Source organism: Chlorocebus sabaeus, chromosome 24 (genome assembly GCF_047675955.1).
Source record: "Chlorocebus sabaeus isolate Y175 chromosome 24, mChlSab1.0.hap1, whole genome shotgun sequence".
Taxonomy (NCBI): domain Eukaryota; kingdom Metazoa; phylum Chordata; class Mammalia; order Primates; family Cercopithecidae; genus Chlorocebus; species Chlorocebus sabaeus.
The window spans coordinates 53,797,010-53,811,359 of record NC_132927.1 but is presented as its reverse complement, the minus strand read 5'-3'; the positions used below and the strand labels follow the sequence as shown (position 1 = coordinate 53,811,359).

Genomic DNA, 14,350 nt, shown 5'->3' with positions numbered 1-14,350 from the left:
ATTAGCCAGCTTTTCAAAATAGCATTCTGGCTTAAGGGAAAACACTTGGGCTTTTGAATGGACTCAGCAGGGACTATTTGCTAAATGACACCAGGTGCCAGTGTTTCCACATGTATCATCTCGAACACTCTCACAAGGCACCTATTATACGCATTCTACAGATAAGGATGTTCACCCAATTTGTTAGGAAGTGGGGAACTTTTACTATTCAAACACAAGTCAAAGTCCACAGTTTTATTTCTAGCTATACCATCTGCTAAAAAGGTTCAGATGGCTAACCAAAATGTTATCAGTAAAATGGCGATGGTAAGAATTGAATAGCCATCAATACTGGCATGTAATGGCAATTGCACATGTCACAAGGCAGGCACTTAGCCTGGTGCCTTGGGTTTAACGAATGTATTGGTCATCTCTACTTGACTGATTCTAAGTGTTCTGGAACTGGTAACTTTCCATCCAGATGTGTATGAAAAGCCTTATTTTTTCTTTCTCTTTTTCTTTTTTTTTTCATTCAGACGGAGTCTTGCTCAGTCGCCTAGACTGGAATGCAATCAATGGCATGATCTTGGCTCACTGAAACCTCCGTGTCCTAGGTTCAAGCAATTCTCCCACTCAGCCTCCTGAGTAGCTGGGATTACAGGCACCTGCCACCACACCTGGCTAATTTTTGTATTTTTAGTAGAGATGGGGTTTCACCATGTTGGCCAGGCTGGTCTCGAATCCCTGACCTCAGGTAATCTACCCACCTTGGCCTCCCAAAGTGCTGGGATTACAGGCGTGAGCCACCACGCCTGGCCGAAAGGGCTTTTTTTGTTGTTTTTTTTTGTTTTATTTTGAGACAGAATCTTCATCTGTCGCCCAGGCTGGAGTGCAGTGGCTTGGTCTCAGTTCACTGAAACCTCTGCCTCCCAGGTTCAAGCAATTCTCCTGCCTCAGCCAGTAACTGGGATTACAAGTGCCTGCCACTACGCCTGGCTAATTTTTGTATTTTTAGTAGAGATGGGGTTTCACCATGTTGGCCAGGCTGGTCTCGAACTCCTGACCTTGTGATCTGCTTGCCTCGGCCTCCCAAAGTGCTGGGATTACAAGCGTGAGTCACCGCGCCCAGCCAAAGGCTCATTTTTTAATGGTCTCTGTGTTAGGAGGGGTCTGTTAGGAAGGGCCTATTGATTTGACTCAAGCTAGAGTCCAGGTTCTTCAGCAAAAGGTGTCATTTTGGACCCCTAGGAGGCAGATGTAATGTCAAACTAGATGTAGATTAGTTCAGCCCAGCACTCCTATAATTCAAGCCAAAGATGGCTTTGGGAAATGTAAACGAACCAGATCTTGAACTCTGCTTTAACCAGTTTTAGCCTGCAAGGTCTTGCTGCCACCCAATACAACAGGCAAAAAATAGACGAAGGAAATAGCTGTAGCTGTAAGAGGTAGTGTCTGGCTTAGAGGGCACTGACCCACGCTGGGGTGCAGGAAGTCAGGGCAAGGCTTGTCCAGGAGTGACTCTCCCTGTTCAGGTACTGTTACCTCTTCCTGCAATGTGGCAGTCTGAATCCACTATATCCCCAACACTTGGCTCATGGTCAGTGCCCAGCAAACTTAATGGTACCACATATTGTTAAAGAAACAATTTCCTGAGTATGGGCTCTGCAGCTACAGTCCTTGTTGCAAATCTCAACTCTGCTTAATTGTTCAGTCTGGGTGTTAAGAAATCCAAGGCTCACCTGTAGCAAATATGTATGTAAAGTATTTATTTTTTTAATTTTTTGAGACAGTCTTACTCTGTCACCCAGGCTTGAGTGCAGTGGTGCAATCTTGGCTCACACCTTCTGGGCTCAAGCAATTCTCGTGCCTCAGCCTCTAGAGTAGCTGGGATTACAGGCGTGCGCCACCACATTGGTTAATTTTGGTATTTTTAGTGGAGATGGGGTTTCGCCATGTTGGCCAGGCTGGTCTCAAACTCCTGGCCTCAAGTGATCTACCTGCCTCAGCCTCCCGAAGTGCTGGGACTATAGGCCTGAGCCACTGCACCTGGCTATATGTCAAACACATGTATTTAAAAGCCAAGACTTAAGTTCTTGTAAAACAAATGACCAGAGTACCTACTTCATATCATGGAGATCAAATGAGTTAATGCAAGTAAACAATGTAGTGTCTGGTACTCAGCAACTATGCAACCTAACAGAAGCTGCCACAAGTTAGGAATCTCCCAACTTTCCATATCCCAAAGCAGCATCTGGTGATCACTTACCCTTGCAAGAGGGTAAGAGGCTATGGGCAGTGCAAAGTGAGAAGTCAGCTGCACTGGCAGTAGAGGTATAGTGTTTGTTAGCACTCTCTACTCAGGTACCAACCCTCCCCTACTTTTATGGATAAAAAGGCAGGAACTATTTACCAGTAAGAAAGACTAGCTCAAGAATGCCTGGTAGTGAGAAGCAGGTGCTGTGCCTCTTAATTACCCACACTTATCCAGAACAGAGACAAGGCCATCCACCCCGTCCTTTACTGAATTCAGAACCTTTGAGGGAGCTCTCAATACCAGCCACTCAATCAACACAGGTTCCAGACACGCATGTTTTTTAAATTATGTTTATTTAGCATATGTACACATAAAAGAGAAATTGCCCTCTGAACCCACCCAGAAGAAAACATGCACAAACCCAAGGTATATGTGGAGGGGAGGGGCCCTGGCCCCAAGTTAGCGGCTGGGACGATGCAATCCTGTGAGTTGCAAGTCCCAGTCAGGAGAGGGCTGGACTGAAGTATCCAGGAGGCTGAAGTCCCCTGCCGCTGGCCCTAAAATAAGCGTGCGCCATAGCCAAAGGTCTGTTTAATGCCCTCAAAGTAGTACCGCTGCCAGCCCTGCCGCGTCCGCTCTTCCTCAGGAGCAGGGATGCCTCGACCTTCCATGCACAGCTCAGTCTCTCCATTCTTGTCGATGAAGGTCAAGGTGATGGTGGCAAAGTGCCCTGGGAAAGGCAGAGGGGATGGGGTTTCATATCTAGGGTTTCCATCTGAGTTTAAGACTGGGGCATCCTGGCTGGGTGTGGTGGTTCGTACCTGTAATCTCAGCACTTTGGGAGACTGAGATGGGCGGATCACCAGAGGCCAGGAGTTCCAGACCAGCCTGGCTAACATGGTGAAACCCCATCTCTACTAAAATTACAAAACTTAGCTGCGTGTAGTGGCACGCGCCTGTAATCCCAGCTACTTGGGCAACCTGTAATCCCAGTACTTTGGGAGGCTGAGGCAGGAGGATCACTTGAGCCCAGGAGTTCGAGACTAGCCTGGGCAATGTAGTGGGACCCCATCTCTACAAAAAATGTAATTAAAAAAAAAAAAAAAGCTGGTGTGGTGGTACACGTAGTCTCAGCTACTTGGGAAGCTGAAGCAGGAGGATCGTTTGGGTCTGGGAGGTTAAGGCTGCAGTTAGCTGTGATTATGCCACTGTATTCTAGCCTGGGTGACAGTGAGACCCTGTTTCCAAAAAATAAAGCAAAAAAAAAAAAAAAAAAAAAAAAAAAAAAAAAAACTACAGCAAAGAGAAAAAGTTCTGGGGGTAATGGCAATATATATGTTTACTTACCCTCTGGCCAAGATTTAAACCTCCACTTCATCACAATATGTTTCTCAGGGACCTAAAATAATCAAACAGCTCAGTCTACATTATATACTACAACGGACCCAGTCCTAGCTAGGATCAGTCATCTGCCCTTCATATGGAGTCCACCGTCTGTGCAATTGTATTACTTGCAAGAGACTTCAAATCACAGCCTTTTTTGGAAAAACAAAATGTTTTATTAACCAAAGATATTAAAGCCTTAAACTTTACCTACAGAGTTGAGAAACAAGAGAAATGTCACTCAGCTGACCAGACAGACACAACAACCCAAGTCTAGGGCCAGCAGGTACTTACCAGATCAGTAAATTCCCCAGAAACGTTGCCATCTACCATGTGGAACTTTCCACCTCTGTCTGCTTCTAATGTTGCGGGAGCATGGGTAAAGGCCTGCACCAGCTGCAGGAAAAAAAAAAAGAGGCAGAAGATACATGGCTCTCAGTGGGACCCGGGGACAAATGCCAGCTTAAGGCTGCATGTCTCAACTCTCATTTCCGCCAGTCTGCCCCACAGCTGGGTCCAAGGTGTCCCTCTATTCTGTTCTACTACCAGCCAGGACTTGACTTCGGGAATTCTTTCTGATCCGATGATGCCATTACTTTGGACCCATTTACTTTTATTTATTTGAAATAGTATATGGTTCAGAACGATATGAGAATGAGCTTATGAAAGAAAATTCTCAAGTAAATGTTTGAGACTTCTATTTTCATTTCTGAGAACGTGTCCCAAAGTAGATCTATGCCATACATCTTTTTTTTTTCTTTTTCTGAGACGGAGTCTCACTCTGTCACCCAGGCTGGAGTGCAGTGGCATGATCTCAGCTCACTGCAACCTCCGCCTGTCCAGGTTTTAAGCAATTCTCTGCCTCAGCCTCCGGAGTAGCCGGGATTACAGGCATGTGCCACCACGCCGGCTAATTTTTTGTTTTTTTAGTACAGACGGGGTTTCACCATCTTGGCCAGACTGGTCTTGAACTCCTGACCTCCAGATCCACCGGCCTCGACCTCCCAAAGTGCTGGGATTATAGGCGTGAGCCACCGTGCCCAGCCCTTTTATTTTGTTTTTGAGATGGGTCTCGCTCTGTTGCCCAGGCCAAAGTGCAGTGGCATGATCATGGCTCACTGTAGCCCCAACCTCCTAAGCTTAGGTGATCCTTCCACCCCAGCCTCCTGAGGAGCTGGGACTATAGGTATGTACCACCACACCAGCTAATTTCTGTATTTTTTGTATAGATGGCTTCACCATGTTGGCCAGACAAGTCTCAAACTCCTGGGCTCAAGCAATTCATCGGCCTCAGCCTCCCAAAGTGCTGGGATTAGAGGTGTGAGCCACTGTGCCTGGCCTACTCCATATATATCAAATCAGTATCATTTTGCTGTGTTCGATTACTCAACAGTGCCACTTTTACTTTTAAAAAGGCTTTACTATTTTTTTAAGTAGGTAATACAAATACATGGTAAAAAATTAAAAAGGAACAGAAGGTTAAAAATGTCAGGAATCCTCCTATACAAAAGTATTTTAAAACTCTGAAAACTTTAGCTAGTTTGGAAGAAGAGATTCAACTGAAGTCTGTGTCCGTTTAACTGCTTCTCCAGTTCTTGGTTTTCTTTTTTTTTTTTTTGAGGCGGAGTGTAGCTCTGTCGCCCAGGCTGGAGTGCAGTGGCCGGATCTCAGCTCACTGCAAGCTCCGCCTCCCGGGTTCACGCCATTCTCCGGCCTCAGCCTCCCGAGTAGCTGGGACTACAGGCGCCCGCCACCTCGCCCGGCTAGTTTTTTGTATTTTTTAGTAGAGACGGGGTTTCACCGTTCTTGGTTTTCTAAGGGGGACAGAACTATCATGAGAGTATTTTGAGTGCAGGCACACAGACATACTAACACCCATATACTACATGGTACCTCTTAATTTATGGCTGTATTTGCATTTTTGTTTAAAAAATAAGATCTTGGAATTTTGTCCTAGAGTATGTGAGAACTTTCACGTATCCTAACCACCTTTACTATCAGATAATAAAGCTGAATACAGTCATGTTTCTCAACTCCACACTGTAGCAGCAGAATGGTACAAGTCAGCTGTGCAACAGAAAGAAGCCAGGAATTCTTTTGTGCTACAGAGTAACCAAGAATGGCCATTCACTTTTCTGATAAGATTCACTCAGTGATTTCTACTTGTATGACCCAAAACTAGAACAGGCATGGTAATGTGCACCTGTAATCCCAGTTACTCAGGAGGCTGAGGAAGGAGGATCGCTTGAGCCCAGGAGTTCAAGGCTAGTCTGGGCAACATAGCAAGACCAGGTCTTTTGTTTTTAAAATAAATAAATATGGCTGGGCACAGTGGTTTGCGCCTGTAATCCCAGCACTTTAGGAGGCTGAGGTGTGGGCAGATCACTTGAGGTCAGGAGTTTGAGATCAGCCCATCTCTACTAAAAAATATGGTGAAACCCCATCTCTACTAAAAAATATAAAAATTCGCTGGGCGTGATGGCGTGCGCCTATAGTACCAGCTGTTTGGGATGCTGAGGCAGGAGAATCGCTTGAACCTGGCAGGCAGAGGTTGCAGTGAGCTGAGATCGCGCCACTGCACTCCAGCTTGGGCGGGTGACAGAGCGAGACTTCGTCTCAAAAAAAAAAATAAAAGAATAGAGGGAGGGAAACTTCACTTTGATGAAGGCCTCATGGCTCCAGCTGTGGGCACCTCTTCTGCACGCTCGTGGCAGATGGCGCGAGGCCTGAAGGACAAGACTGACTTACCTCTTGGGTGGTAAACACTCTATAGAGCTCCTCTGGTGACGTCAGGAAGGTTTCCTTAAGAGTGATCTTACAAGTGGGGATTTTGACTCCAACAGGTCTGGCCTGGGTTTTTGAAGGAGCAGGCTTAGCCTGTGAAAGTGGCAGTGAAAACAGTCAGTACAGAGTAATGATACAACCTCCATCAGCGTGGCTTCAGAGACAGTTGTACCATTCATTCTCATAAAAATTTTCACCTCCGAGGCTAATTATTCCAAGGGGTTTGAAGGGAATTTGAGTGTGTAGGTGTTTTAGTCATGAGGGTAATGTTTCTGGAAACATCCTCAATTCCCAGTAAAAATAACCACTTTATAAGGAAGACCCTGATAGTCAAATAACAAATCAAATCATTGAGATATTTTTTAAGAGCTCAGTGTAATTCTCAAACAATTTCTATGCTTAAATAGCTGGAAGCAGTTTTCTCCCCACTTCCAGAGTATCCACTTTACTATGCTGACAAAAGAGCAACAGGGCTCTAAACCAAGTGCTGAGCTTGAACCACAAACTTCCATCTCCAGATAAAGTACTTGCTCGCCCTGTAAACTGGAGAGACTGGGTGAAGACAGGGATGTAACTCCATTTCCTGATGGGACCTCTAAAATCAAAGTCTGAGATATCAACATACCAATTAGGCTGAAGACTTATATAGATGAAGATCATCCTTTGTTCATAACCTCCTAATTGGTGCTAAATGCAATCAAGAGTCAGACTTTTAACTGTCTGATAGCTTCTACTTGCTCTAGGGGTCTGCGATAAACAAACTAAAACCAGGTTAAAGATGGGTGAATGAATGCGTATTGCAGGGACTCTAAAAAAGCACCATGAGCAGATCACAAGCTGCTCTGGCTTAGAGGTTAGGGACACAAAGAGCTGACATGTGGAATTAAGAAGGCGGTCTCTCAAGTTCCTTTGCAGACAGTCTCCCACCCTGGGGAAAACCATTTACCTTGCGCTCCTCAGTTTTCAGTGCTGGCTGCCCCACTGGGTCTACTGACTCTCCATTCACTGTAGGTAAGATCATGCCCTGGGTGAACTCTGAAAAGATAAAATTCCAGCTCATGGAAGTTATTTCTTAGTAGCTGAGATCTGGAGTTTCATTACAGCTTGACAAACATAGCCATCCTACTACAGAATGAGGTTATGACCAGAAAAGGAAGAGGCTATTTTTACATCTTTACTTTTGGTCTATGCCAGACTGGTATCAGGGTATATGCTATAGAATATAGTATGTTCACTGGGATTATCTTTTTTTTTTTTTTTTTTAAGATGGAGTCTTGCTCTGTTGCCAGGCTGGAGTACAGTGGCGCAATCTCAGCTCACTGCAATCTCCAACTCCCTGGTTCAAGCTATTCTCCTGCCTCAGCCTCCTGAGTAGCTGGGATTATAGGCAAGCGCCACCATGCCCGGCTAATATTTGTATTTTTAGTAGAGATGGGGTTTCACCATGTTGGCGAGAATGGTCTTGATCTCCTGACCTCGTGATCCACTGGCCTTAGCCTCCCAAAGTGCTGGGATTACAGGCATGAGCCACCGCGCCCGGCCACTGGGATTATTTTTAAAAGCTTATCCTCCTGACTGCAACTGGAAACATTATAACATATTAAGTGCATGTGAGGTCTACTATGGAAGGATGGCATGAACGCTGTGGCACTTTGATGACTTCAAGAGTAGGTAATCTACCCAGCACCCATGGATGCATGGTTAGTGTCTTTCCTCCACTCTGCCTTACCTCTGTAGAAAAGCCACAACTAGTTATGGCACTGGAGTACTGGTCCTCCCCAAAAAGGTGTCTATCACCTTCTATCATCTTCTTTGATGGTTATTATACACATTCCAACACCAAGATCAGAACACACTGGCAGAAATGGAATCCCAGGGGAAAGCTGAACTGACTTCTATTCTAACCATCTAAATATCCCTGGAGAATGCATATCAAAGATAGTCCAGACTGTATTTAAGTAATGAGTCCCGCGCTGCCAAGTCTTTAGATTAGCGCTGTCCATTAGAAATATAATGTGAGCCTCAAATATAATTTGTTTTTGAGACGGAGTCTCCCTCTGTCGCCCAGGCTGGAGTGCAATGGCATGTTCTCGACTCATCGCCACCTCCATCTCCCAGGTTCAAGCAATTCTCCTGCCTCAACCTCTTAAGTAGCTGGGATTACAGGCATGTGCCACCACGCCCGGCTAATTTTGTATTTTTAGTAGAGATGGGGTTTCTCCATGTTGGTCAGGCTGGTCTTGAACTCTCGACCTCAAGTGATTCGCCCAACTCGGCCTCCCAAAGTGCTGAGATTATAGGCGTGAGCCACCGCACCCAGCCCATAGTGTAATTTATACTCACAGCACATCTCTTGTGTTTTTTGGTCATCCAGGCTGGAGTGCAGAGGCATGATCTCAGCTAGCTCAATGCAACCTCCCTGCCTCCTGGGCTCAAGCCACTCTCCCACCTCAGCCTCCCCAGTAGCTGGGACTACAGGCGCCAACCACTGCATCCAGCTAATTTTTGTATTTTTTGTAGGACGGCATGTTGCCCAGGCTGGTCTCGAATTCCTGAGCTCAGGCAATCAGCCCACCTCAGCCTCCAACGGTGCTGGGATTACAAGTGTGAGCCACTGTGCCTGGCCCTCACAGCACATCTCGGTTTGGTCTAACCACGTCTCAAATGCTCAACTGTCAGTATTAGACAACACAGCTCCAGATCTTTCCCTTACTCCGAGCTTATGGACTGACTTTAAGATGAAATAAGCCCCCTCCCCACAAATCTTTACCCATCTGCCAAAGAAAGGACTGTCCAGGCCCTTAACCACAGTCTAACAGGTGGAAACTACCTCCTTAAGGCATATAGAACTACTTAAGGGATACCTGTTTTGAGGGTGCTGATGTAAATTCCCATTGCTTCTCTGAGAAGTTTCACCCCTTCTTCCTTCATTAAGGCCACGAGATTTGTGTCAGGCTCATCTTTGGCAAGGCTCACACTAATCTGAGTGAAAGATGAGAAGTAGGTGGTAAATAACTTGAGGGGCACCCTCATTATGGAATGTGGGGGCTGAGCAATCACGTAACTGCTGACATTTCCAAAGGAAATGCATGAGTACTGCGATATTCGTACAATCCCCATTAGTGTTCCTTCTTGAGACCTCTCTGTCAAATGGCTAATGTTAGTTAGAACCCATGTCACTAGCTAAAGTGAAGAAATTAAAGTGCAAATTGCTCTGGAAGTTTCCAGTGGCACCACACGCCTAGCAAAGTATCTGCAGACTTGGGTTCTGAACGCTTGGACCAAGCCTGCGCTATGAATCCTCAATGACAGGTCACTTTTCTCATCTGAGAATAAGAGGATATAGAGGACTCGGATTAGGAGTTAGGAAGCACGAACCTCTACTTCATCCACGCTGTTTTCATCAGACAAATTGGGGATCTCCACATGTCCTTTGTACTGTACTCCTGACTTAGAAGTACCTGTCAAAACCAATGCAATGTCATTAGTCCACTCCTAGGCAGGAAAGGTCTCTGCTCCAGGGTCCTAACTGCGACCTCACTTCTGCTGCTTTTGGATGGCTGAACTGATCCTCTTTATTCTGAGAATGCCACATGCCAGATGCAATCAACACCCGCACCCCCAAAAGAAATGTCTTTTCCTCACCAGGTTACTGGAAACCAACTATGTTATTGGTACTAGCATGAGTTACACCATGAGAACTTGGGTCAAAAGCCAGTAGTTCTGCTAGAAACTTCTTTTGAAAATATCAATTTATTTCAGTGCAACTGAGATATTAGGGAGCAATTTGATTATAATGAGAAGTTCACATTTGCTTATATGTGACTCCATCCATGAGAAACACTAGGTGAATACGGAAAGCCTCACCCAACTAGAGAGGATACATAAAACACACATATCTCAAACACCTATCTGCCAATGACCTCGGTTTACAGCGTGTATTGTGAGCCATACCCATCCTCATCTAGTGTAATGTTCCTTATGATTGTAGATGACTCTCCTTCTACCATTCCAAAGTAGTCCTCAAGCTGCAACCCTTCTGATGCCCACTTTCTTCCCCCCAAGACAGTCTTGCTCTGTCACTCAGGCTGGAGTGCAGTGGCACGATCTCGGCTCACTGTAACCTCCACCTCCCAGGTTCAAGCAATTCTTCTGCCTCAGCCTCCCAAGTAGCTGGGATTATAGGTGCGTGCTACCATGCCCGGCTAATTCTTGTATTTTTTAGTAGAGACGGGGTTTCACCATGTTGGCCAGGTGTGTCTCCAATTCCTGACCTTGATCCACTTGCCTCAGTCTCCCAAAGTGCTGAGATTACAGGCGTGAGCCACCGTGCCTGGCTCTGATGCCCACTTTCACAAGTAACCTTCAGGTCTTTTTAATGGTAAAGCACCATATTTACTGTAGTATTTATTTATTTATTTATTTTCTTTTGAGATGGAGTCTCAGTCTGTTGCCCAGGCTGGAGTGCAATGGTGCGATCTCAGCTCACTGCAACCTCCACCTCCTGGGTTCAAGCAGCTCTCCTGCCTCTGCCTCCCGGGTAGCTGGGACTATAGGCACGCGCCACCACGCCCGGCTAATTTTTTGTATTTTTAGTAGAGACGGGGTTTCACTGTGTCAGCCAGGATGGTCTCAATCTCCTGACCTCATGATCCGCCCGCCCTGGCCTCCCAAAGTGCTGGGATTACACGCGTGAACCACCGCGCCTGGCCTGTATTTATCTATTTCTTACCATTTAATGTGCACAAAACTATGCTACCAATTTTTAGTGCTTACATTTTAAAAAAAAGTGTCGGCCAGACACAGTTCGAGACCAGCCTGACTAACATGGTGAAACCTGTCTCTAATAAAAACACAAAATTAGCCGGGCGTGGTGGCGGGCACCTGTAATCCTACTTGGGAGGCTGAGGCAGGAAAATTGGTTGAGCCCAGGAAGTGGAGGTTGCAGTGAGCAGAGATCGCGCCACTGCACTCCAGCCTGGGCGACAAGAGTGAAACTCCATCTCAAAAAAAAAAAAAAAAAAAGAGGTCTGGGCAAGATGACACCAAAGATTCCTTCCATACTACTATGCTTCAAGTGTACTTTAAAAACAAATTAACAAAAATCAAGGACAGATAAATCTACTTTCACCCTTCTTTATGACTATTCACTTCAGAAATGTTTATCAAAGCACAAATTTCATGCCTTGCCTCATACCCAGCCAGTAGCTATCTCATACTCCTTTAACTTTACTGCCTTTTTACATTCAGGCTCTCGACAGTCAGGACTGTCCAAAACGGGCATATGCATGGCCTCAATTTTTTCCTAATGTCATACAGAAATATAGAAGGGACACAAAACTAGAAGAGAGATAAAACAGCCCCAAATTACTGTCATACACAAGTTTCATTTTAATTTGTTAGAGTCACACTGAGGAGAGTAAAAAAAAAAAGATCAAGACCAAAAAAAAAACAAAACAACAAAAAAAACAAACCTCCTTCCTCCTTTTAAATCACTCACAAGATACATGTAGCTAGTCTGAAGAAATATCACCTTAGGTGTTCCAACAAAGACCAAGGCCCAAAGATGCAGTGGCCCAGCCACTTCATGGGTGGGACTGATGAGACCCAGAGAGAGGAAATCCATTTAGCATCCCGTAATGGCAAAGCAATTTCAGTACCCAATACTGCTTTACATAGGACTCCAAAGCAGCAACATCTGTCTTCTCCCTTCAACGTTTGTAACTCCTCAAAACTGTTCTCTCCAGCTACTTAACAGGTTAAACAAAACACAGTTAATCTCTCTGACAGCCCAGCTTAGACTTACCTGTCCAGTTTAGTTTGACGCTCCATTCATAAAAGAAGATAAGTTTCCCTTTGCGATTATTAATGGATGCCTCTCCATCAAGCTTACTCACTTCCGTCACCTCACATTTGCCTTCTTCATTTTGAACCTGCACTGCCAGGAACAGTGTTTTCAGCTTATCCGTGGACCAATTTGAAGCATCTCTCTCCGTCCTGCAAAGCAGAAACAAAGCTATGAACTAGCAGTCAAATGGAGGATATACTGCTCTATGCAAGAGAATATGAGGTTAAAGGAGGCCTGACAAATAGTTTGAAGGGAACACAAAAACTCCCAGTCCCACTCCAGTATGTCCACAAACATGTCACCCTTTTTTAGGAAGACAAGGGGTTGCACACTGTCAACAAAGACAGTTGCTGTAGAGAATAGTATAAACTCAATGGAAAATTATGCTCTCCTTTCTCGGCATGATGGTGCTGGAGAATACTTGATACTTTAACATGGCGCCCCCATTTGACCAAGTGGAAAACTGCACATATTGCTCTGATCAGGAACACAGACTGGACCATGGAAGAATAGTACTTAGCTAAAAGGCCCAGAAAGGATTAAACCAATAACCCTGACCTCACTGGCACAGTGTTCTGACCTATCAGATTCGCACTTGTATTATAAACTTCCTACACATTCACTGCCCCCTAGATGGCCACAAAAACGTTAAGACCAGGGCTTCAAAACAACAAAAATTAGGTCAAGTACTCTGCATGTTAGAAGACAGAACACAAAGTGAGATATGGAAAAGAAACATCACTATCTGCCTTCCTGCTTATCAACTATTAGAGAAAACAACAGCAAAGAAAGCTGCAACAAAGTAACGGTACAATACAAACATTATGAACAAAATTCAGTGGAATTCAAAAGTAAGGAAACATTACTTTGGGAAGATTTCATGAAGCGGGGCAGTATTTTAAGAACGGACAGGTTATAAAACCACGGCTGCTCGGCAACCTGGAGTTCCAACACACCTGACCTGACAGTTCCGGGTGAGAGGCCGCAGCTAGCTGAGCTCTGAGCACCTGCACAACACGTTCTCAATCTCCCGCGGGACTGCTGCAGCGGTCCCCTATGAATGACTTTTAATTTTACTGCAAGCCGCAAAACAGGAATTACAGACCCCTGGCCTTAGGCCTTTCACAGCTGTCTCCCAACACAATCAAAGGAGGTTCCAGTCTCAGTGACTCCTCTGGCCACGTGTAGTAAGCACCTCCCTGCTCGGGCTGGATGCAGCAGCCAGGGCGTTATCTCCCAGTCTCTCTGACAACCCTCCTCTGGGGCGCTGCCCTCCACGTCCATCTCCCTCCCCTCAAGCACTGAGAAGGTGGCCGGGGAGTGGAGAGGCCTGGGGCTACGGACCCCTGCCACAGGAAGGACCCGCCCCCATCTCCGGACAGGGCTACCTCAGCCCCAGCTCTGTCCGGTCCGAGGTTCCAGGAACCCTGGAACCCTGGCCCGGCTGCAGGTCTCCCAAGGCCGGCCTGCTTTGCTGGCCCTCACCAGTGCCAGTTGTTGACGTTGGTGGCGTCCGCCCGCTCCTCCACGATCCAGCGTGGGTCTCCCTCACCCCACTTGGCCATCGGCTCTCCTATCGCGGCGCCACCGGCTCCGGAGCTGCCGCAGCCACAGCCTCAGGACCGCTTAGTGCCAGCCGCCCGGCAGCGCCTGGAAACTACTAGAAGCGGCCGCAAGCACCTCCTGGCTTGCTTTTCCCTCCACCCCCTCCCCTTCTTAACTTCCGGCTCCTCCCCACTTCCACCGGCTACTTCCGTCCCAACTCGCCGCACCGTGGGTTCCATCTGATTTAGTGTTCCTTCGGACTCCCTCAGGTTCTCCCCAAAAAGGGTCCCGAAACCCAACTGCTCATACAACCATTCCTCACCCATAGGAAAACAAAGAACACGTCTCATTGCTTCCCTGGACCCTAAATCGGCCTTGCTGAGCCTCATGGGACTTGTAGTCTTCTTACGTGACCCGCTGGATAACCGCGGAAGGTCGCCCTGAAGGGAGAGGAAATGACCTAGCAGAGTGCGTGGGGTTTCTGGGGGCTGTAGTCAAGAAGCCTTGTGGTTCATCGGGACTGCGCCTGACAGCGGAGGCAGAAGAAACTACAACTT

At 46.3% G+C, this 14,350-nt stretch overlaps 1 protein-coding gene across 1 annotated transcript; it reads right to left on the bottom strand.

Annotated features, from left to right (window-relative positions):
* Positions 1 to 2,567: 2,567 nt before the first annotated feature.
* Positions 2,568 to 13,961, bottom strand: AHSA1 (activator of HSP90 ATPase activity 1). Its single transcript, XM_007987406.3, has 9 exons — positions 13,734 to 13,961; positions 12,207 to 12,397; positions 9,779 to 9,861; positions 9,265 to 9,382; positions 7,347 to 7,435; positions 6,365 to 6,493; positions 3,911 to 4,012; positions 3,581 to 3,632; positions 2,568 to 2,963 (listed from the first exon to the last, which is right to left on the bottom strand). The coding sequence occupies exons 1-9, from the start codon at positions 13,811 to 13,813 to the stop codon at positions 2,791 to 2,793; spliced, it is 1,017 nt and encodes a 338-aa protein (XP_007985597.1). The 5' UTR covers positions 13,814 to 13,961; the 3' UTR covers positions 2,568 to 2,790.
* Between the last annotated feature and the right edge of the window lie 389 nt (positions 13,962 to 14,350).

Bases quoted from the DNA above. Each gene is read 5' to 3' on its own strand.
- AHSA1 (XM_007987406.3), bottom strand. From the start codon at position 13,813: ATGGCCAAGTGGGGTGAGGGAGACCCACGCTGGATCGTGGAGGAGCGG. The intron at 6,494-7,346 runs GTAAATGGTTTT...CCACTTTCACAG, and splicing joins TGAAAACTGAGGAGCGCAAG to GCTAAGCCTGCTCCTTCAAA. The intron at 4,013-6,364 runs GTAAGTCAGTCT...TTTTTCCTGCAG, and splicing joins GAGTGTTTACCACCCAAGAG to CTGGTGCAGGCCTTTACCCA.